This window comes from Zeus faber (assembly GCF_960531495.2).
Source record: "Zeus faber genome assembly, chromosome: 19".
In the NCBI taxonomy this organism is placed as follows: domain Eukaryota; kingdom Metazoa; phylum Chordata; class Actinopteri; order Zeiformes; family Zeidae; genus Zeus; species Zeus faber.
Genome location: NC_137206.1, coordinates 6,892,159 through 6,911,861, shown reverse-complemented (window position 1 = coordinate 6,911,861; position 19,703 = coordinate 6,892,159). Strand labels below are relative to the sequence as shown.

At 43.7% G+C, this 19,703-nt stretch overlaps 1 protein-coding gene across 3 annotated transcripts in view; it reads left to right on the top strand.

The window, feature by feature from the left end:
- Window positions 1-19,703, top strand: part of pde1ca (phosphodiesterase 1C, calmodulin-dependent a) — an 85,078-nt gene that overhangs the window by 25,271 nt on the left and 40,104 nt on the right. For all 3 annotated transcript variants that reach the window (XM_080020248.1, XM_080020246.1, XM_080020247.1), the window contains exon 3: window positions 19,047-19,160. In XM_080020248.1, coding sequence (XP_079876374.1) covers window positions 19,047-19,160 — 114 coding nt within the window. The remainder of the gene's footprint in view (window positions 1-19,046; window positions 19,161-19,703) is intronic.

Below are 19,703 nucleotides of genomic sequence, written 5' to 3'. Positions count from 1 at the left end.
TGATGTCATTCGTCCACACTGTGTCTAAAGGAGATAGGGTTTTCATTTAGAGTGTCATCATAATAAGCACTTTGGACAGGCAAGTAGAAAAAGATGTGCGGACCGGCTGCCTACGCCTCTGCTTCGGTTTTGTTCGCACGAAATCTGGCGCAGAGAGCCCGTCGTAAACGCTCATGGGATGTTTAGAATGTTCTACATGAGGAGAAAAATATGAATCTTTGTTTTAGTTTTTTATTTTGTCATGTTTTTGATTTACTCTGGATTGGAGATGGACCGCTTTATTTTAAAGGAAAAGGTCACAAAGTGATGATCAAAAAATCATTAAGTAATTAAAAAACACATTTTCAGATCGGTGTTATTTTAGATATTTTTTTTTATGAACTCAACCCATTTGTCCTTAATTACTTTTATTTATACTTTTCACATGTTACATGTTAACATATAACTGACAGGTTGTATGAACCGGATGTTTTCAGTTGTGAAAACTTTTACAACCACTCTTCTATCTGATTGGCTCAGTGACTAAAATGTGACGTTGACGAGCGTCGCTGCTGTTTGGCTGGAGTCGCGTCACAGCTCTAAAGCACAATGCTTAGTGGAGACGTGTGTGGTTTCACCAAAGGAAGCACCAAAGGGCGGATTCTACCCATTTGAAATAATAAAAAAAAAAAAATAGAAAATCAATATGCGGCGGTCAGTGTTCAGCCTCAACTCTCCATCACTCTCTCTCACTCTCTCTCACCCACACGCCAGCTCTCGCTCCCTCCTCGTGCTTCACATGATATATGATGATGATTAAAAACAACGGTGCTCCTAGTTATAACATTTAGGAACACTATCTCCAAAAATGGTCGCAAAATGCTACTAAATGGTCGCAGCCTGGAGCCGTGTGTGTGTGTGTGTGTGTGTGTGTGTGTGTGTGTGTGTGTGTGTGTGTGTGTGTGTGTGTGTGTGTGTGTGTGTGTGTGTGTGTGTGTGTGTGTGTGTGTGTGTGTGTGTGTGTGTGTGTGTATTTCCGTCTGTACGCGCACATCACGCGTCCTTCGTCGCATGCACAGTATGTACGGTATGAGGTCATGAGCATTGTGACCAGATGCCAGGTGAGGTATCTGGGTCAGGGGAGACAGATAGAGAGAGAGGGAGACGGATAGAGAGAGACAGAGAGATCAGGAAAAGCTAGAAAGTCTCGGCTTCGGTTTGCTATATTAAAAAAAAAACAACACAAAATGCAGGAGGGGGCGTCTATACACACTTAAATCTCATTTCTTCAGTTGAGATAGCATGTTCATTGGTTAGAAAACATATAGCTTAAAGTGATTACGCAGGTTTTGTTGAAAATTGGACTATGCTTTCTTTGCCCGTTAACGTTATGTGTATGACTTAAAAAGAGACTTCTGACGAGAACATGAAGCAGGTTGAAACGTTTCATTCCAGGCTTATCATTTAAAGGACTCCATAGGACAGCGTAGGCTATCAGTTGTCAGTAAAGGCGGTATTTTTTTGAAGTTGCATTGCAAAATAGATCTGTAAACACAGAGGTTAAATATGTCAGGGTTAGGATAAGGTTTAGGGTAAGCCAGGGTTGGGGATAGGTTTACTATAATGTTGACCCTCTAAGGTTGTAGTCTCAGCCTTTGGAAGCCATAGCATTTTCAAATGGATGGAAAGGAGGCGTGGCCACATCTAGGCAACCAAAGGCGTTCATTCCCCCCGAGGTAAAATAAAGCCTCGATCTTGTGTATTGTCTGCTCTATAAATAGGGTATTTGGCTTAGCTACACTACAGTACAACACAGAACTGGCATTTTTCAAATGTGTTAAAAGTACCTAAGTTATAATTAAATAGATATATATAGATATTACTGAAGAATATATGTCATGTTCTTTAAGAAAAATGAGGACTGTAAAAACGCTTTAAATTATTAATCGCAATTAACCCCAAGACATTGGTGCGTTTAATAATGACTGGACTGAAATGGACTGAAATGGACTCTAATTTGACAAAATCAGTGTATTGAATTTGGCTGACCCCCTGCAATGTCCGATATAAAATGACTGTGTAACACGAAGCCTTTCATATTTCATTATTTTTCAAACATTTTGTAAATGTTAATGTAAATGACTAACACAATAGGACGATTGATTCACATATAAAAACAATGAGACATTTTTTTCCCCGTCTCACTCAAGATTGAGCGCAGAGTCCAATCCATCTCGAAATTGAGGAAAAAAAACGATATGTTTCCAAATGTACTTGGATTAGTGCATAGATGACCTGAAATGACCCGACATTGGAAAATGTGGTCCTTAATATGTGCAAATCTTTTCTTTTTTCGGAGCAATGAGAATGGGCGCTCCCCGGGAACAGGGAGGGAGGCTTTGGCAATTGTGGTTGTTCTGGCATCATAAATGTCTGTGGCACTGACCCACAGTTTTCAGCAGTTGTACGTCAGTTATACTGTTTAATACAATATGTCACAGTTTTTCAGCAGTTGGCGTACATATTTTCTTTACTTTAACAACAATAACCAATTTAAATGTGTTTATCGTATGATTTTAATCATAAATACATACACTTACAATATAAATTTTGCTTCGCTGTCATTAATTTCCCTACGATTCAAAATCACTAAAAGATTCATCAGAATCAATGGAAAATATCTCAACCCCCCACCACCTCTCTCTCCCTCCCTCTCTCTCATCTCAATCCTCTTGCTTGTAATCCACGCTTGCAACAAATGACCCAGAAAAACACATAATCACTGTTGATTTTTAATACAGCTCAGACATAAACTCCTTCACTGTCCACGTGCCACATCTCCTGCCTTTTCCTTTTTTTTTTTTCACCGTTTTAACTTTTTTTTTTCCGGCTGCCGTTAATGCGCAACGCTCTTCGACCATGCTGGCAAGCACAACCTGGACGGGAGATAAATATTTGTTCTTAAGATAAAAAAAAAAGATAAGATAACACATTATTCGTCCACGGGGGGAATTTCAGGGTTTTTCTCTTCAGCTTCAGCTTATTTTTAGCTATCTGATCCCAGACAGGAAATGGCCTTTGGCCTGACTTCATGAGGGATGCATATTAAGGGTGTCTTCACCCCCCTGGATCTTGTACACACATACACACATACACAGTGCTCGTGCAGTGGGGTTTAGAATGAACAGATTGAAGCGGTGGTCTGGTTGTCGCGGTGATCTCTGCTCAAGCCCCTGAGAAGAGCTTTGTCTTTGGTCTCCCTCTCGAGACCGCTGCCGCTGTGTCCTGGACTTCACCCTCCCTTTCCGGGGTCATTCTAAACTCCTCCTTCTCTCGGCTCAACAAGCTTGTTTTTTTTTTTGTTTTGTTTTTTTAGCGGAGCTGTGACATTTGGATTATGTTTTATATATACACCCTATATCCTCAAATACAAACCGCTACTCAAATAAAAACAGGTGAACAGGGCTCACTCAGATGGAGCCTTGTTCACCGGTTTGTGTGGTTTTTCTTTTTCCCTCCTCCGGCGCTGCACCGAGCGCTTCACGCCGTTCCCATGTGTTTTCCTGTGTTTTTATTTTGGCTCCATCGTTTTTGTTTTGTTCTACGTGTGTGATACGAACATTTCAAAGCCAACTAAGGGACGTTCCGCCACGGATCAGGTGAGTGGATTGCGTAATGCCGAGAGAGTGATGTCCGGTCCACTGCGGGTCTCGCATCGTCGAAAACAAAAAAATCCCATCAGGATCTGCATATCGGCCGAATCCAAAAGAGCCTGGTGCGTACCCCCTTGTATCCTTACCGGAATACTATACCTCCCTTTCCGGACCGGGAGAAGGGGTTGGCTCGCCGACGGCCCGGATGACTCGTCCCACCTCCATCAGTGGACGCTCCTTGCGGAGGTGTCCGGGCCGATGGCAACGCCAGCACCCTTGTCCCGGCGTCTGAGGCGCCCCCCTCAGAGGCTGCAAGCTCAAGTTTCCCACCGAAATTGAGAACTATTTGTACTGCTGGGAGGTTGGTTTTCAGGAAGATCTTCTTTTGAGATTCGGTTTGTGACAAGTCACCCAGTAAAGAGTCATTCAATTTTCGACTCTTCGTTCGTTTCATTTAGTTGCAGTCGTGCTTGATGAGCGAGGGAGGACTTCCGGTGAACCATGAACCCGAGTCAGAAGAGTCCGTGTCGCTCTGAGCTGTGAAGGAAATACTCACAGGAATCATTTAATTGTGTCTGGTATTTATTTAGGTGCAATGCAAAATGTAAATCCGTCACATTCAATATGAATTGCGCCAAATTCCTAGAGCTTGTTTGCCTTGGACTTTAATTTATTCCTGAGTAAATATGTTCAGTTTGTGATTTGAGCTTCCACTCCCGAGCCCACTCTCTTGCCGGAATGACTCCCATATCATTAAAACAGACGTGTTCGCTGCGAACTAATTGTTGGCGATTCTTGCATCGCTGCCTGTTAGTAGGCCACAGAAAAAAGGTTGGGAAACACTGCCTGAGAGCACAGCAGATCAGAGAAGTCTGTCTGACGCAGCGGCTTTTATTTCAGCGGCGGCCAATGCTTCCCTGGAGAACTAATCTCACAACAAAGATTAAAATACCCACACATTAAACGTATTTCCATCTACGCAGTTGTTGCATATGAGTTGGAAACGTGATTGCATTCACACTTGTCTTCAATGTGCTAAAAAAAAACAAAAAACCCTCACTTAAGCACATCCGGAGGTGGTTGGCGTGATCGGATCGCAATCTGTCCCGGGCGTCGTCACATTTACGCCTCGCGTCGGTCAGGCGCTGTGGCATTGCAGTCCGGTAACCGGAGACGCAAAGAGCAGGTGTTGTAACCTTTGGAATTTACTGGTGAAACGTAATGAGTTAATAATAGTTCATAAATCGCTTAAAAGGGGTTGACGTATAGAAGCTCACGGCTGAAAATAGAATCTCTGTTCTTAAGTTTGTTCACTTTTGTTACTAGTCAAAACTAAAATAGAAGGCTCGCGGCTGTCAACTGTCTTTCTGTTCAAATTGGCAATAAGAATTCATCACGTTTTAAAATCAAATAGAAACGCTCACGTAAAAAGAAATCGGAATGAGCTGTGCTGAATGTGCTGTTGGGACTGCAGCACAAACAACATGAAAATGCAACGCCATGAGTACGTCCAAACAACTCAGCTCTGTGAGCTCTCCGCTTCTCAGTGATTCTGAGAACTTGATTCTTCGCCGGGTGTCTCCGTGGCCGACATTAGGAATGTTTGTTGAACCGAGGGTGAAGCGGCGCTGGGGGAAAAAAAAACAAACAAAAAAAAACAGCAGTACCCGCCCGGCAAACGTTTCCCCAGATTAAAAAGGTAAACATACAAATGAGCCAGGAAGGTTGAGGACCCGGGATGAATAATTCAGCGCCGCTGGACAAAAAAAAAAAAAAAAAAAAAAGAAAGCGTAGGAAAGATTGCTTCCTGCTTACACTCGAGAGTTCTTCCCCTATACGACCGTCCCGTTGACACTGACATATTTGTTACTTCCATTTCATTGTGGCGGTGAGGACTACTGCTGGTAGTCTGTAAAGTTTGCAGTGGTGGAATTTAATCATAGTGACAATCAGCCTCCTCATAAAATGTTCTGGATTGAGAGTAAGCCAGTCTGATATGACGCGTACGTGGAACCAAGTGTTTCTGTTGAGCTTTCAATCAAAACCTTACGTCTAAATAGCAGCCTCGAAGCCCCGTATTTCAACATGTTCTTATTTTTAAAAGCGCAGTCAGTAACACTGGACGATTTAGAGACCGATGGCAACCGCTAAAGAAAGCCATTGAAACGACGGCAACATCGGCAGACGTGATGCGCTTCCTCAACGAGGCTTCCCGCCAGACCGCCAGGTGGCACAGTGAATGGGACGTCGCATTTCCTCCTGAACAGAGAGTTTGATGGAGACGACCTGTTTTGCGAGCTCGGAATCTCGGAAGCCATCGGGTCGACAACATTGGTCAAAAACTATTTGTGAACCCTTGCCGCGCGACATCACGGTCAATTTGGACGACAAAAGAATATTACTGATTGTACCTTTAAGAGCAGGCGCTGAGCTCAGCGTCAGCTACATGCAGCCAGAACGGAGCTCAAGCAAAGATGCTGATTTACCGTCGATCTTGAACAACGTAATTCCTATAAATATTCAAGATGTTTTTGACGCATAAGATTACATTAAAGCAGCCCAAATGTTTTGCTGACATCAGCAAACCTGTGTGAGAGGTTTTCGTCTCGAACCGCAAAAACTATTCGTTTGAGATTAATTCAGCCAATGTTTCTGGTTGTACGACATCCATAGTTAAAAGTGAGGTCCTGTGGTCTTTGTCTTTCTATGAGCCGAAGGGCGTTAGTTTTAGCCGTACAAAGTGGGGAATCACAGCGCAGCTTATGGTTCTGTGTGCTGGTATGCTCCCAATTTCCCCGTCAGGAAGTGCTGCGTCCTTGACAAATGCCCCTGAGGGCCTTAGCTTGGTTCGCTGGTCAACTTGGACGTACAATTTCTGACACTCACTTGCACTTGCTTCTCACACCTCTCCTTTTTTCTCCAAATCAACCCTCAGGATGTTTTGCCCCCGGTGGCCCAATGCATCCTCCACTTGTGTGGCGCTTGTTGTTTTAGTCTGGAAAAACATTTTCCTATCACTGCTAGTCCACTTTCTCCTCACAAGAAATCCTAGTTTTGTAATTGCACAAATTTGCAAACATGTTAAAGCTAGACTAGGTAAGCAGTTTAACAGGGGTGTCAAACATACGCTTTTGCAGACCAAATAGGGCCTGCAGGGGTGGGAACCGATGTGGTCCATGTGATGATTTGAGACTTAATGATTTGCTTCATAAAAAAAAAAAAACAGAATAGATAAGTGTAAAATTCAACTGCAGCCTCCCATGGCACAGTTATCTCAACAATGTACATGGATTTCAGCGAGGTTGACCACAATATTAGGTCCCCGTCTGAAATTGGTTGTTGACGATCTCGGGTGGTATGATGGGTTTGTGGATCCAGGTCGACCTGCGTTGTCCAACCCTGGGCTGCATCCATTAGACTCGATTCCCCTTTCACAGATATTCCTCAGGAGTTGTCTTTCCTGTACATGTTGTGATTGAGGCTGGAAGTTGGGGAGGAGAGCGCCTCAGTGGTATTCCTTCCAGAATGAGGACAATCCTTGAGTCGGACTCGTGTTGCAGCCAGTGAGGATGGGTCTTGGGGTTGCTGATGTTTGGCAGAGTGGACATGCTGCATCTCTTCCGACCAACTGGTTCAGGTTCTTGGGAGTGGGAAGAACATCGTTGGTGGCCCCCATGATTAAGCCGATTCTGCTTCCCTCCATGGAAGAGCTTTAAGCTTCAGTTAGGCTAATGGCCACTGCATGCCTGATTTGGAAAACCAACTAAAGACTTAGCGGTCTTGATGCTTGCGTTTACGACTTCCAGTGGGTGTTTTAGTTTTGATTTCAAGTATTGTTGTTCCGTAATGAGGATATTAAGACCTGAAAAGAGGTTTTCAGTCGTTGATGGACTTGATTGACAGTTCGACCAAGGTGGGTTTGGTCCTTCCTCGAACTGTCGGGTGGCTGCTCTTATACTAGTACTTTTTTTTCTTTCTTCCCTCTCTCTGGTAGTGGGAGGAAACAATATCGCAGGAAGAAGGCGCTTGGGGCAGTGTGGTTTTACTTGACGTGGCGAGGATAGCGCATGAAATGAGAGGTCGAGGTGAACATGTGATAAAGAAGGACTTGATACGTGACAAGCAGATTGTCATGTCAAAGAATAATATTAAAGAATGGTGTGTAGAGCAAAGTGGCTTTGAATCTCTTCGGGCACCCACCTCATTCCCTGCGTCGGGTGTGTGTGTGTGTGTGTGTGTGTGTGTGTGTGTGTGTGTGTGTGTGTGTGTGTGTGTGTGTGTGTGTGCGTGTGCGTGTGTGATTGAGTTACTTTTTTGCCCCCCGGGTTTGGGGTCACCTATATGTAAATTACATTGACCAACACAATGAATTTATAACATTTTATTTTGGATAAATAAATCTCCCCCCCAAAAAAAAAGTCTTGTGAAAGGAAATGATTTCCTTTCACAAGACAAGAATTATCCCAAACTGCAACTTCAAGGTTCACTTGACGACTAACGACAACTCCGTCGCCTTTGATGAATTTCAGACCAATACTACCATACTACTGACGTTACTGACATCACCGGCCCTCGCCCTCACAATGCATTGTGGGATATGCTCGCTGGCATGGCGTGCAGTGCATGCATGCTCAATATTCCACTGGTTGTAGTATGTCGTCCTGGTATTTTTCATATAGTATTTGAAGCATTCTGTGACTGCAGCCATACTAAACCCGTTCACATGCTAATTTCTCATACTGGAGAGTGATGCCATTTTGGATGCAAATCTGTTTGGTGTCAAAATAGAGAAAGGAGGAAAGAGGAACAAAGGTGCAGGGTGAGTGGGCGGAACAGGAAAGGAAAGGAAACGCAGAGTCCACTCGCACTCCAAAAGCAAACGAGTGCCGCGACCTCTCAAGGTCGCGGCACTCGTTTGCCGTTTGAGTGCAAGGCCATTTCCATAAAGAAGGTGGAGGGGTGGGGGTGTGACAGGGAGCGTTGCATCAATTAGCGGCCTCGCAAATCTCCGATTCTCAGGATTGAGGTCGAGGGCATCAGCCAACTGCCAAATAGGCTGTTGAATATTTCATGCCTTCTCACATTCTCCCGCCTTCCTCCTCTCCCTCTCTCTCTCTCTCGCTCTCTCTCTCCGTCTCGCTCTCTCACCTTTTAATTGGAGTGTGTATCAGGCGAACATTTGCACTGAAAGGTGTGTGTGTGTGTGTGTGTGTGTGTGTGTGTGTGTGTGTGTGTGTGTGTGTGTGTGTGTGTGTGTGTGTGTGTGTGTGTGTGTGCGTGTGCGGTCAGAGAAACAAAGCTTGGATGCTGCTGTATAGGCAGAAAGTATGTGTGTTGATGTGAATGTATTTGAATATCACACTGTGAGGGGCGGAGGGAATTACAGGTAAAAGTTATGTAAAATGTGATGTAACTGCACTTTTCCTCTTGATCTGTATATGTGTGGTTGTACATATTCTTAGTCATGTATCTACTTCTGGCTGCCTTGCTGTCGTCGTAACAATTGCCATCAAGTGCTATCTAGTGTGTAATTCAGAATTCAGTGTGTTCAGAGTGGTTTGGGGGGAACCTCTCAATAAGTGTGTTTATACTGTAAAAGTTGAAAACAGTTGAACTTTTTCAGAAAAGCCAATTTACATTGCTCTGTTTATTTTGTTTTCTTGGCTTTTGGCTGCAGTTATTGGCCAGTTTACTGCCAACTACCTCTCAAAGTTGTCAAGCCAGTGGTCTCTCTCTCTCTCTCTCTCTCTCTCTCTCTCTCTCTCTCGCTCCGTGTTCTGCTACAAGGCTCGGTTCCACCTGCTTTCGGAGCAGAGCCGTTCTACATAATCACCTCTCTGGGAAAACAATTTGGCCCTGCCCCTGAAGGCCCGCGGTTCGCTCTGACCAAAAGTGGCAAGAACAAATCGAATGCTCGCAAAATGCTGAAATTCACCCGAGATGAAAAAGAATCCATGCCAGGTTGGAGTCGTGGAAACGAATTCCGGTCGGGTGGACGGACTTGATTTGTGCTTTGTGTCTCTCTTTTCGTTCGAGTCCTTTTTTCTGCCCCTGGTTCCAAATCTACACTGACTATGCGTGGTGAAAATGTCTCTTTTATTTTGGACTTACCGGGAAAAAAAACAAAGGCTTTACTACTTGAATCAAGGTTAAACTGGGATTCGGGGAAAGTGAGACCGGAGAGTGGGAGTTTGTAGTGGGTCCAGTCTTGGCTCTGTAGCCTCATACCATCTCTTGGATGATTATGAATTTGCTGTCGAAGAAAGAAGTACTCAGACCCTTTACATAAGTGCATAGGTATACCCTGAGACAAAAAGTAAATATGGAAGTACCACATTGACATTTCTACCTAAGTATCCAAGCACTTGCTCTTAAATGTGCCGAATGTACTAATAGTAAAAGTACTCCAATGCCCTGATATAACAGAGCCTAAAACACAACATTAGTTGAGAGATCATGCATATCATGATTATAATTTACACAAAAAACTGTTACAGGTGGCGTCATAATAATTTACAGGAATATGGACCCAATGAATCGTTGATCGTAAATCAGCATTTTGAAAGATCCAGTCCCTAATTTGTCTTGCTTTCCATATATGTATTTTATTTTTAAAAAGAGGCTAAAGTTGCTGTGTTGAGACATGCAGTAGAGAGATTTCCTTTGAAATGTAGCAGAGCAAAAATGTAATCGTCTCAGAAACTGAATATACTGCAGTACAGATACTTGGAACTGTTTTACTTTAGTGCAGTAACAATGTACTTGTACTTTGAGAAAATGATCGACCATTATAAAATATCAAAATTCTAAAACTAAAATGTCCACAATTCATCCAGTTGTGCAGCAGCTCATCTTGCAGCTCTAACAAGCGGTCGACTTGTTGAAACAACCTCTGTTCATTTTGCACAAGGTAACGGAGCAGGATTGGTTGACGGAAGTAAACGTTTCTTACGTGAATTCCATCCGCAGCTCAGAGCCAAAGCCGACTCAGCGGACCTGTTACGCCAGCTGGATCAAACGAGCCAAGAGTCCGAAAAACTGAACAGATATTTTTGCTGAGTGGCTCGTAAAGAGCCCGATCTCCAAAATGAGACAAACCCTTCATCCCCGTCTGACTGGGCTTGTCAGGGATGTTGCTTTTCCTCATTTTAATTGTTTTCATTCCCAATGCACAGTCTGTCTATGGGTGAGAGTGACGGCTCTTCGTAGTGATGAGAGAAACAATTATTTTTCGAGATTTGGTTCCTCAAAAAAATAAATAATAATCATCATAATTTTGGTGGAATGCGAAGAGTTAATCAGTCACGCCTTGGCCCGCTTTCGGCTTTGGACTTTCATTTGGTCCTCGGTAATAATTTTTAGTTTGTGAATTTGAGATTCAGCATCTCCCCCACTCCAGTCTCTCAATAGACTCCCGAGTCATTTGAGAGACTGGTTCGCTGCGTCGCTGTTAGTCGGCCGTCACAGTAAGCACACGTCCCTACGGAGTGAAGTTCTTAGCGGTGAGTACCTCATGTCGCTGCAAAAAGTGTGCCGTGGCAGGAGGAGGTCCAGGAAACGCTGGCCGCCAGAGTCACCTCCCGAATCTGCCGCGACGTGTGCTTCTCGGCGAACCGCTTTTCGTTTTGACTTGGATGTTCTCTCGCTAACGTCAAACCGCGGAGAGCAGCTCAGAACTCCGCGGTGCGACCACGCGTTAAGGGCAGCGTGAAGGAGTGCCTGCGCGCCAGTAAAAGCCACGAGACAAAACCTGAGGCCAACGCCGTGAAGACGGCGATGTCACCGAACAGTGTTGTCAGATGTCCTCCTCACCATACGCTCAGCCCCGTGCAAGGAGATAATTAACGAGCGATCAAATTTCCAAGAAGAGAACCTGCAAAAAGGCAAAGCCAAAATGCAAATGGAAATCCGGCGTTGTACCTCTCTCCCCTTCTTAAAAGTCCGGCACTGGCCTCACTAAGCTTCAGTCGCCACCATTAATGAGACTCCATAACCTTCAGGCTTGGTCTTGACCCTTGAGTGACTGAATGCATGTTTGTACATTTCACACATGCCGTATAAATGAGTCCATTTCTTTGTAGAACAGGATCTTTTATTTTTTGTGTGTGTGTGTGTGTGTGTGTGTGTGTGTGTGTGTGTGTGTGTGTGTGTGTGTGTGTGTGTGTGTGTGTGTGTGTGTGTGTGTACAACAAATTGTGCAGTGGACTGTGTGAATCCCATTAGTTGCTCTACAGAGCAGCTTATCAGCTAGTGTGTGTGTGTAGCCGCCATCAAAGGCCAGATTAGCCGGCGCATACACACAAACACACACACAAACTCACACTCACAATCTGGTTTCCCAATTAGATGCTCCAGTATCAAGAACCACAAAAAAACATATACTGTATAGATAGATGCAAATGTATAGAACTCCAATACACATACACAGTAGATAGAAATACAGTAAATACTTGAAACCTGTCAACTCAGCAGTAATATTAACACGTGTTTAACAGTGAAGACAAAGACTTAAATTCATGTCTACTGTAATATTCCGGATGTAATTCGGATATTCAAACATCCTGATTATGAGTTGATGGGGCTATAACGGTTACGGCCGGAATATCCAGGCATATAAATTTGCCCTATTACTAAGCTGCGTATAGAGGAAAAAAAATCTCTGGCTTTGGTCTCAAGCGGGTGGAGGACTGGGCTGTGAATGCAAGTGCGTATGCAGCCGGAGTCACACAGGCGCTCGGCGGAGATGGGCCACTCACTTCCTGCTAAAACCGCTAATGTTGAGGGATTAGGGGCTCCCTGTGGCTACTGTTCCATTTCCTCTCTCCCAGCCAGAGTCCATACACACACACACACACACACACACACACACACACACACACACACACACACACACACACACACACACACACACACACAGACACACACACACACACACACACACACACACACACACACACAGTGACAGATGCTTACCTTATTGTCTGCTGTCCTCCTACCTCAGAATTTAAACCTACCTCTGAACCTCCCCCCAAATGCCAAATACATCTCTTTATTGTAAAGCTTCAAATACAGTGTGAAAACTGGAAGTGCATGGCTCAAAAATAATGCAGCCCACTTTTCCTGGTCTACGCAAAGATTCAAACCCAGGCCCCTGCAGGTAGCAGCTCTAGCCACAGCAGCTGGCACTCACATATTCGTGAGTCATCGATATGTTGTTACTGTACTATGGGAACAAATTGAGAACCGCCTCAGACGAATGAGAAGTTTGGCTCCTTATGAGGGAATCGGTAAAATATATTTGTTTCATTTTCAATATTTCAATATGAATTATGCCAAACGCAGCCACCCTTTTTTTTTCACATTTATTTAATCCCCAGTAATTGTTTTCCGTTCGCAGGCAGATGATTCGCTAGGGGCGGCGTGTGAAATCATGGCTCATGGATACCGTTTCGCCAACCGGTTCAGGAGTCGTGGCCTCTGCTTGGGGTGCGTGCGTGACTTGCAACTCAGGGCTCTTGGCTGTTTTGGTTGGAGATTCGAGTCTGGGTTCAGCCTGTCTGCCTGGCCACTGTTACAGAGTCGCAAACGAACCCCTCCACTCGTGACCCCTAAATCCTGGAAGATCTAAAAGAGTTGTTGCGACGCTACTTCGTAGGTCATGTTCACATCTGCAGGCGAAAGTGGCCCGAATCCTATTTTTTTTGCTCGTATGTGACGCAGATCTGTTTTTTTTCGTGACAGTGTGAACAGCACAAGTCGCACCAAATTCGATCTTTTCAATTTGGAATTGGGCCACTTTCATCACCAGCATGCTCTGAGTGAGGTCTTTGTTACTTGTGCACATGCAGGTCGGTTCAGGACCCTGACCGGTTCACACTGGAATCTGATATTGGCCACATTTAAAAAAATAATGAGAACAGCCAAACAAAAAAATTGGATCTGAGCAATAGATCCAAATTGAGCGCCAATGAATCCAGCTTAACAGTCCCAGAAAATGATACAGCCGAACTTGGCACCATTCAATTAAGTCAAAGTCATGGTATGAAACCACATTCCTGGAAAGGATATGTTTCTGATTCAGAGTTTTCTGTGAATACCCGGCCTAACTGCTCCAGCGTATGTTTCCATGCTCTTTTCGATTTTACACAGTCGCAGTTTAGTAATATTGCGCAGGGGCACTGCTTCAGGGTACCAGGTTGCGTAATCCAATAGGACAAAATAATCAATACCAATCAATGTATTCAAGGGTATTTTCACCATAAGCAAGTTATCCTATTGTTTTGCACAGAACACCATACAAGCCTGTTTACATGAAATGTTATATATTAACATGGAAACAATAACATAAAAAGCATAACCACTCAGATATGAAGCATAGTCTGTGCAACATAGCTTTTCATTTTCAAACGTTTGTAATTCGATTTGTTGGTTCAGTATTGTATTCAAAGAGGTATTACACTTTTTGTGCAACAGCGGCTCTCTGTGCTGCCGCTGACTGCAAAGCAGCAATGCATTCTGGGTAAGCAAGCAGCTGCTCTGCTTGCGAGTTGCAGACGTAAAGGGCAATAGCTGTTGAATAGCTGTAATGTCGGGAGTTTTCCTGGAGCAAACGGGAGCACGACAGAAGATGCCTTTAAAAAAAAATTGGTTGAACATTCAAATTTGAAGATAGATGGACAGATTGAACGATGGACAGATTGATATATGGATGGATGGATGGGATGCAGGGCCCAGGATGGCTGTCGTAAGCGTCCATCATAGCTTTCCTCTTAGAAAAAACATACGGTTTTGGAAGTGTTCTTTTAGGTCTAGGTTTTCAGATTTTAGTAGAAACAGGTGGAACCTTCTGTTTGTGCGTTCAATTTTGATCACTCCCCCGAGTTGACAATTTGGGAGCCAAATGGGAAGCCGTGGCTGAAAAACGGGCAATCGCATTGGGGCCCGGTCAAGCCTCAGGCAGGGGCAGACCAGACACAAGTTAGCCCCGCGAGTTGAACCCTCCATTCCGGCGAGCTGATCAGAGGTCAGAGTCTGGATAGATTCAGCCTCGGAAGCCAGCTTATCGCTTATCTGTTTGTGTAAATCTGGCTGGATTGTTGTGTGTTGACCAGTAATTTTAGATAAGTGAGGTTGGGATGGATGGTGTTCTACTGCGAATCAAATTGGAAGGTCCTTCCCAATGCTGCTTTATAGAGATTCCTTATCTGATCATTTGAAAGTTTGTCTGTTATTCTGGCCATTCCATGTGTGCGGGATATTATGCTGCCATGTTTTGGTGCCTCAATGAATTGGTTCCTTTTTGCCAGAGGGGTGATACAATCAGACCACATTGTTGATTTTGCACAAGCACCTGCAGGCTGTGTATCGCTATAGGCTGATATAGTGTGAGTGTCACACGGACACATACTGTACACACAAGTACATCAATATCCACATTCAGCTGCTCCCCAGCGACACACTCGCACACTCACAGATAAGATAATTTCCTGTTGATGGAGGGCCATATCCTCCACGTTAATCTCTATATTTTCAGCCAGACCAGTGGTAAACCAGATTAGACCAGATGTTGAGGAGAGATCAAGAGGCTGGTGAAGGTGGTTGAAGGTCAAGTGGAAAAAGCCCTCTCCAGCTTTGATTTGATTTAGTTGTTTTTTTTTACAAATAATATTCTAGTAACTGGACTGTAATATCTGCATTTGTTTTGCTGCTGTGTTGTCACATCGCTAAGATAATCCAGAGAACATCCCATGATAGTAAGATACTTATGTTAAATTAAGGAACCTACGCACAGAGAGTGATTTCAAGTTTCCCCACTCGCTGCAAACATGGCATCGTGCCTAATGACTCGCTGCACAAGCTCTATAAGCTCGAAAAATACTCAAATGTGCGTAATCGACACGCGGTGCTCGCGCAGGCGGCCGCAAGGGGCGGCGCCACAATCGCGATTCTGGGTTCTATAATAAGGGTAAACAAATCTGACAGATTGGTGGAGATATCATTTCCAAGGTATCTAATATGCCTGTTGTGATAGTTAACCCTTGTATTATGTTTAGATGTTAACTTTAGATATGGATACCGCTCCTGGGAGTGTGACGAAGATCTCTGTGAACCAACGTCTTTTAAAAGTGATCTTGATAACGGTGTAAAGGTGTAAATGCACCAGGCTTTATCCAGAGCGTCTCCTGCTGTTCCTGTGGCGGCCAGTTGCAGAGGGCCTACGCAAACACAAGATAGCACGTTGATACAAGGTGAAAATGGAGGCCTTGCTTTCAATAGACAGGTCCAGATCACTCTCCGGACCCAATGAAACACAACTGCTCCCACCGTGTTAACATAGTGTCATAGTGGTTTCCTGTGAAGAAACCAGACGGGATTCTGGGGAATGCAGTAATTCATCGATCACCTGTGCTGTGTGAAATTCCCTTGGATAGACAGATTGCAGCCTCCAAAATGTCTTTTCACCCCAAAAATGAGCTGACTAATACATTTTGAGATAATAAGGTATAGAAATGGGTTGACCCTGTTACTCTCTAACATTAATGTTATTCCCAGACATTCAAAGTTTCAAATACAATTCTTAGCCTTCAGTCAGTTTCTGTCTCATTCTGACGTAACATATTTTCAACCCAACATATTTCCAGGGGCAGATGTTATGAATAGGCTTTGACCTGTTGATGGCTATCAGCTTAGTCGCATGACTCGAGTCATGAAAGTCGAATTCTCTCACTGTATTCAATTACATTTATTTTCTTACAGTCAAGGTCATCGGAGCAAATTGTTCCACAACTCGGTTGGGCTCTGAAATTAGTTTAGCCTTTGCTCCGACCGGGTTGCGGGAGCCAAGTTTCAGCAAGCCGTGACAGCAATCGTTTATGTGGTAGGCTATAATTTAAATCACACCGCTAGAATCAGTCTCTTGACACAATACATTTTTTATTTTTAAAGCGAAATGATTTAAAGCTGATGCTCTGGCGTCTGCTATGTTAACCACGCCTTCCCAGCACAAAAAAAAAATTTGCTATGCTTTATTCTTGGAAATCTACCATGTTGGACTCAAGCATGGATTTGCTCATTTATGAGTTATGAGTATGTTGTTTCTGATTGGCGAAGCTGTCTGCATGGATGCACACATTACTTTCTGGTTGACTAAGTGACCAAAGAAGGTCTAATTATGGGACTCAGCCGCACAAATTTAATGCAACCGATGTGGCAATGTGGAAAGGTACATCAGGATGCCTTCCAGATCAGCGCCGGCGCCAATGTAAAATTACCCGGGCTGCAAATTAGCAATGGACAAAATAGTCTCCCTATCTCTCTCTGCATAATACTTTACACTTAACATGCATACGGTGTGTGTGTGTGTGTGTGTGTGTGTGTGTGTGTGTGTGTGTGTGTGTGTGTGTGTGTGTGTGTGTGTGTGTGTGTGTGTGTGCACGCACGTGTGTGCGCGTGTGTTGAGAGACAGTTGTGCGGGTGAGAGTGTACATTCACCCCAACACCCATCCTCCCACCCGTTGGTTCATCCGTTTGGAAGGTGTGCAGCCTGAGCAGCTGCCAGAGGAATTGGGTCAAACCTTTCCCCCCACGTGGGTTCCAAACGCACAACAACAAACACACATACTGTATGGGCGCAATTACTCTTAAACAACTACCTTCCTATTATCCGTGCTTTGAAACGAACTGTTCCTTGTTTGCTGTTTATGACTTGACTGACAGACTTTTCTACACACACATACCCTACCATGATGCTGTTGACATAAGTCAGATACAGTGATTACATCACTACAGCTATTTTCCAATGAATTTTAGAAACATATCTTACCAACAAGATAGATTTTGATAACAGTCCTGTATTCTCTGACTTTACAGCATTTTCCATGCCAAAATATTACTAAATGTGAGCTTGAATTGTTTTTCGTGACGTATTGGCCCACCGTTCCAGTAATAGACAAACTGTCAGACAGTTTGAGTTCACATTCACTATCATTCACATCCCTCCTCCCCGGCTCTTCATTAATTTCTCGGTCGTACAGGGAACGTTATATCAACAATACAGACCGACATGTAATAAGGTTGTTTGGGTCAAACCTGATGATCAAAACTATGAGTCCAAAGCTGCTTTCACACATGCACTACAACCCTGAAATTAACTGCCATTACCCGGAGGAGCTGTATATGTGAACGCAAATATCGGAATAATTTGGACCGGATATTAAACAGAGTTTACCCAGCCAGCACCTCAGTACAAAGTCTGCATAATGTCCCATTGAGCCGTATGTGTGAACAGAGCAGGTGATTGTCCAGAGAATTCAGAGTGAGCGAGTGGGCCTGTCGCGTATGGATGACGTCGCTATCATGGGACTGGTGACACCATCAACACGCCCACTTGCCGAGGGTGAAGAAGAGTTATTTACCTTTCTGCGGATCTTCATGCACGGAGCGTAGCTGCTTCGTACTCTGTTCTGCTTCCTTTTATATTACTTCCCACTCTTTCGTTTATATTGTAGATATGTCCAAATATATGGAGTATCATCGCAAAAAAACTCACAATTACTGACACAATTACTGATATGTAGCCTCGTCCGCCATCTTGGGTGTGCTGCATTGCATCACATCCTGCCTCCTGCACGCGCTACTCAGGCTCCGCCCCTTGCCTTTTTTCAATCTGAGTATTTCCAGTAGGTGTAATCGTGTCTGACACGGACAATCCTCAGTTGTGTGCCACGTGTGTGAAACGGGAAATCCAGACAATGTCCGGATAATCAGGTACAGACATTGTTCATAGTTCATGTGTGAAAGCAGTTCAAGTTAATGGGGTTTGATGTGCTTCAACGGGGCATGAAGTCTTAAGGCTCCATTCTCGATTGTTCACAGAGGCTCTCTATTTCAAATAACGTTTTGGCCGTTTGGAGATGGTAGGTCGTGAAGCAGCCATGAACCAAAATCAGACACCAAGTCATACCATTTGACTTTAAGATGGCCGTTTATAACTATGAGGTCATGTCTGTGGACTCCGGTGGTTAGCAAGTTCATATAAACGTTTTCTTGTGAAACAGTGAGTCGCGTTCATATCCCAGGATGCAATAGGACCAAGAGAGCATCAGGCAGTTCACCCGTACTTGTTGCAGAAGTGCGCGCTCGACTAGTTCATGCAAGACAATATTGTCATAGAGCCTGGTTAGAATGAAACCAAAGCATATCCTTGTGCAGACACCCATAATGACTTTGGGAGGCAGCTGTATTCTAAACGTGCAATCAGTAACAAGGGACAATTAGCGACAGAAGGAAGCCATGGAAGCTACCACAGCATTTCCAAACGTGATTGGTCTGCCGGTCATATTTTCGAAATATCGGCAAACCTTCTTTCATGTTTTTTTATTATGTTTGTGTGTGTGTGCTTTTACTTCTCACCAGGTTGCGATGCTTGGTCAAGCAGTTGGAGAGAGGGGAGGCATCGGTGGTGGATCTCAAGAAGAACCTGGAGTACGCGGCGTCTGTCCTCGAATCCGTCTACATCGAAGAGACCAGGTGAGAGATTTTTATTTGATTTATTATTCTCTATTCTCTATTATAACCTCACCAGGAGAAATTCCCAGTATATGTTGATGTGCCTGGTGAAAATAAAACACTTTCTGATTTTGAATATCTAATTTATTATTATTTGTATTATATTATATTTATCCTCTAGAGATGAACAAAGTATCCATCTGTCTTATTACGGAAGCCCTGAGTGGCAATGTGGAACAAAGAATCAATCCCAAAAAGTGTTAGTGTTAGTGTTGTTACTAAGTTGTTTGAACAAGGTATTGAAAATGTAAAACAAAGCCAAAAGCTGTTTCTCTGACTCAAATCATTAAAATGCCTTAATTATCACTATTATGAGCTTAAATTGACCTCTGGTTAGCTTCCAAATGCTTCACAATCTTTATGCATTTTGCTCTGTATGTCAGGCCACATTTCCATCCACATTTCCATATATGTATATATATATATATATATATATATATATATATATATATATATATATATATACATATATACAAGCTCTCCTCACTTAACGACTGAGTTCCG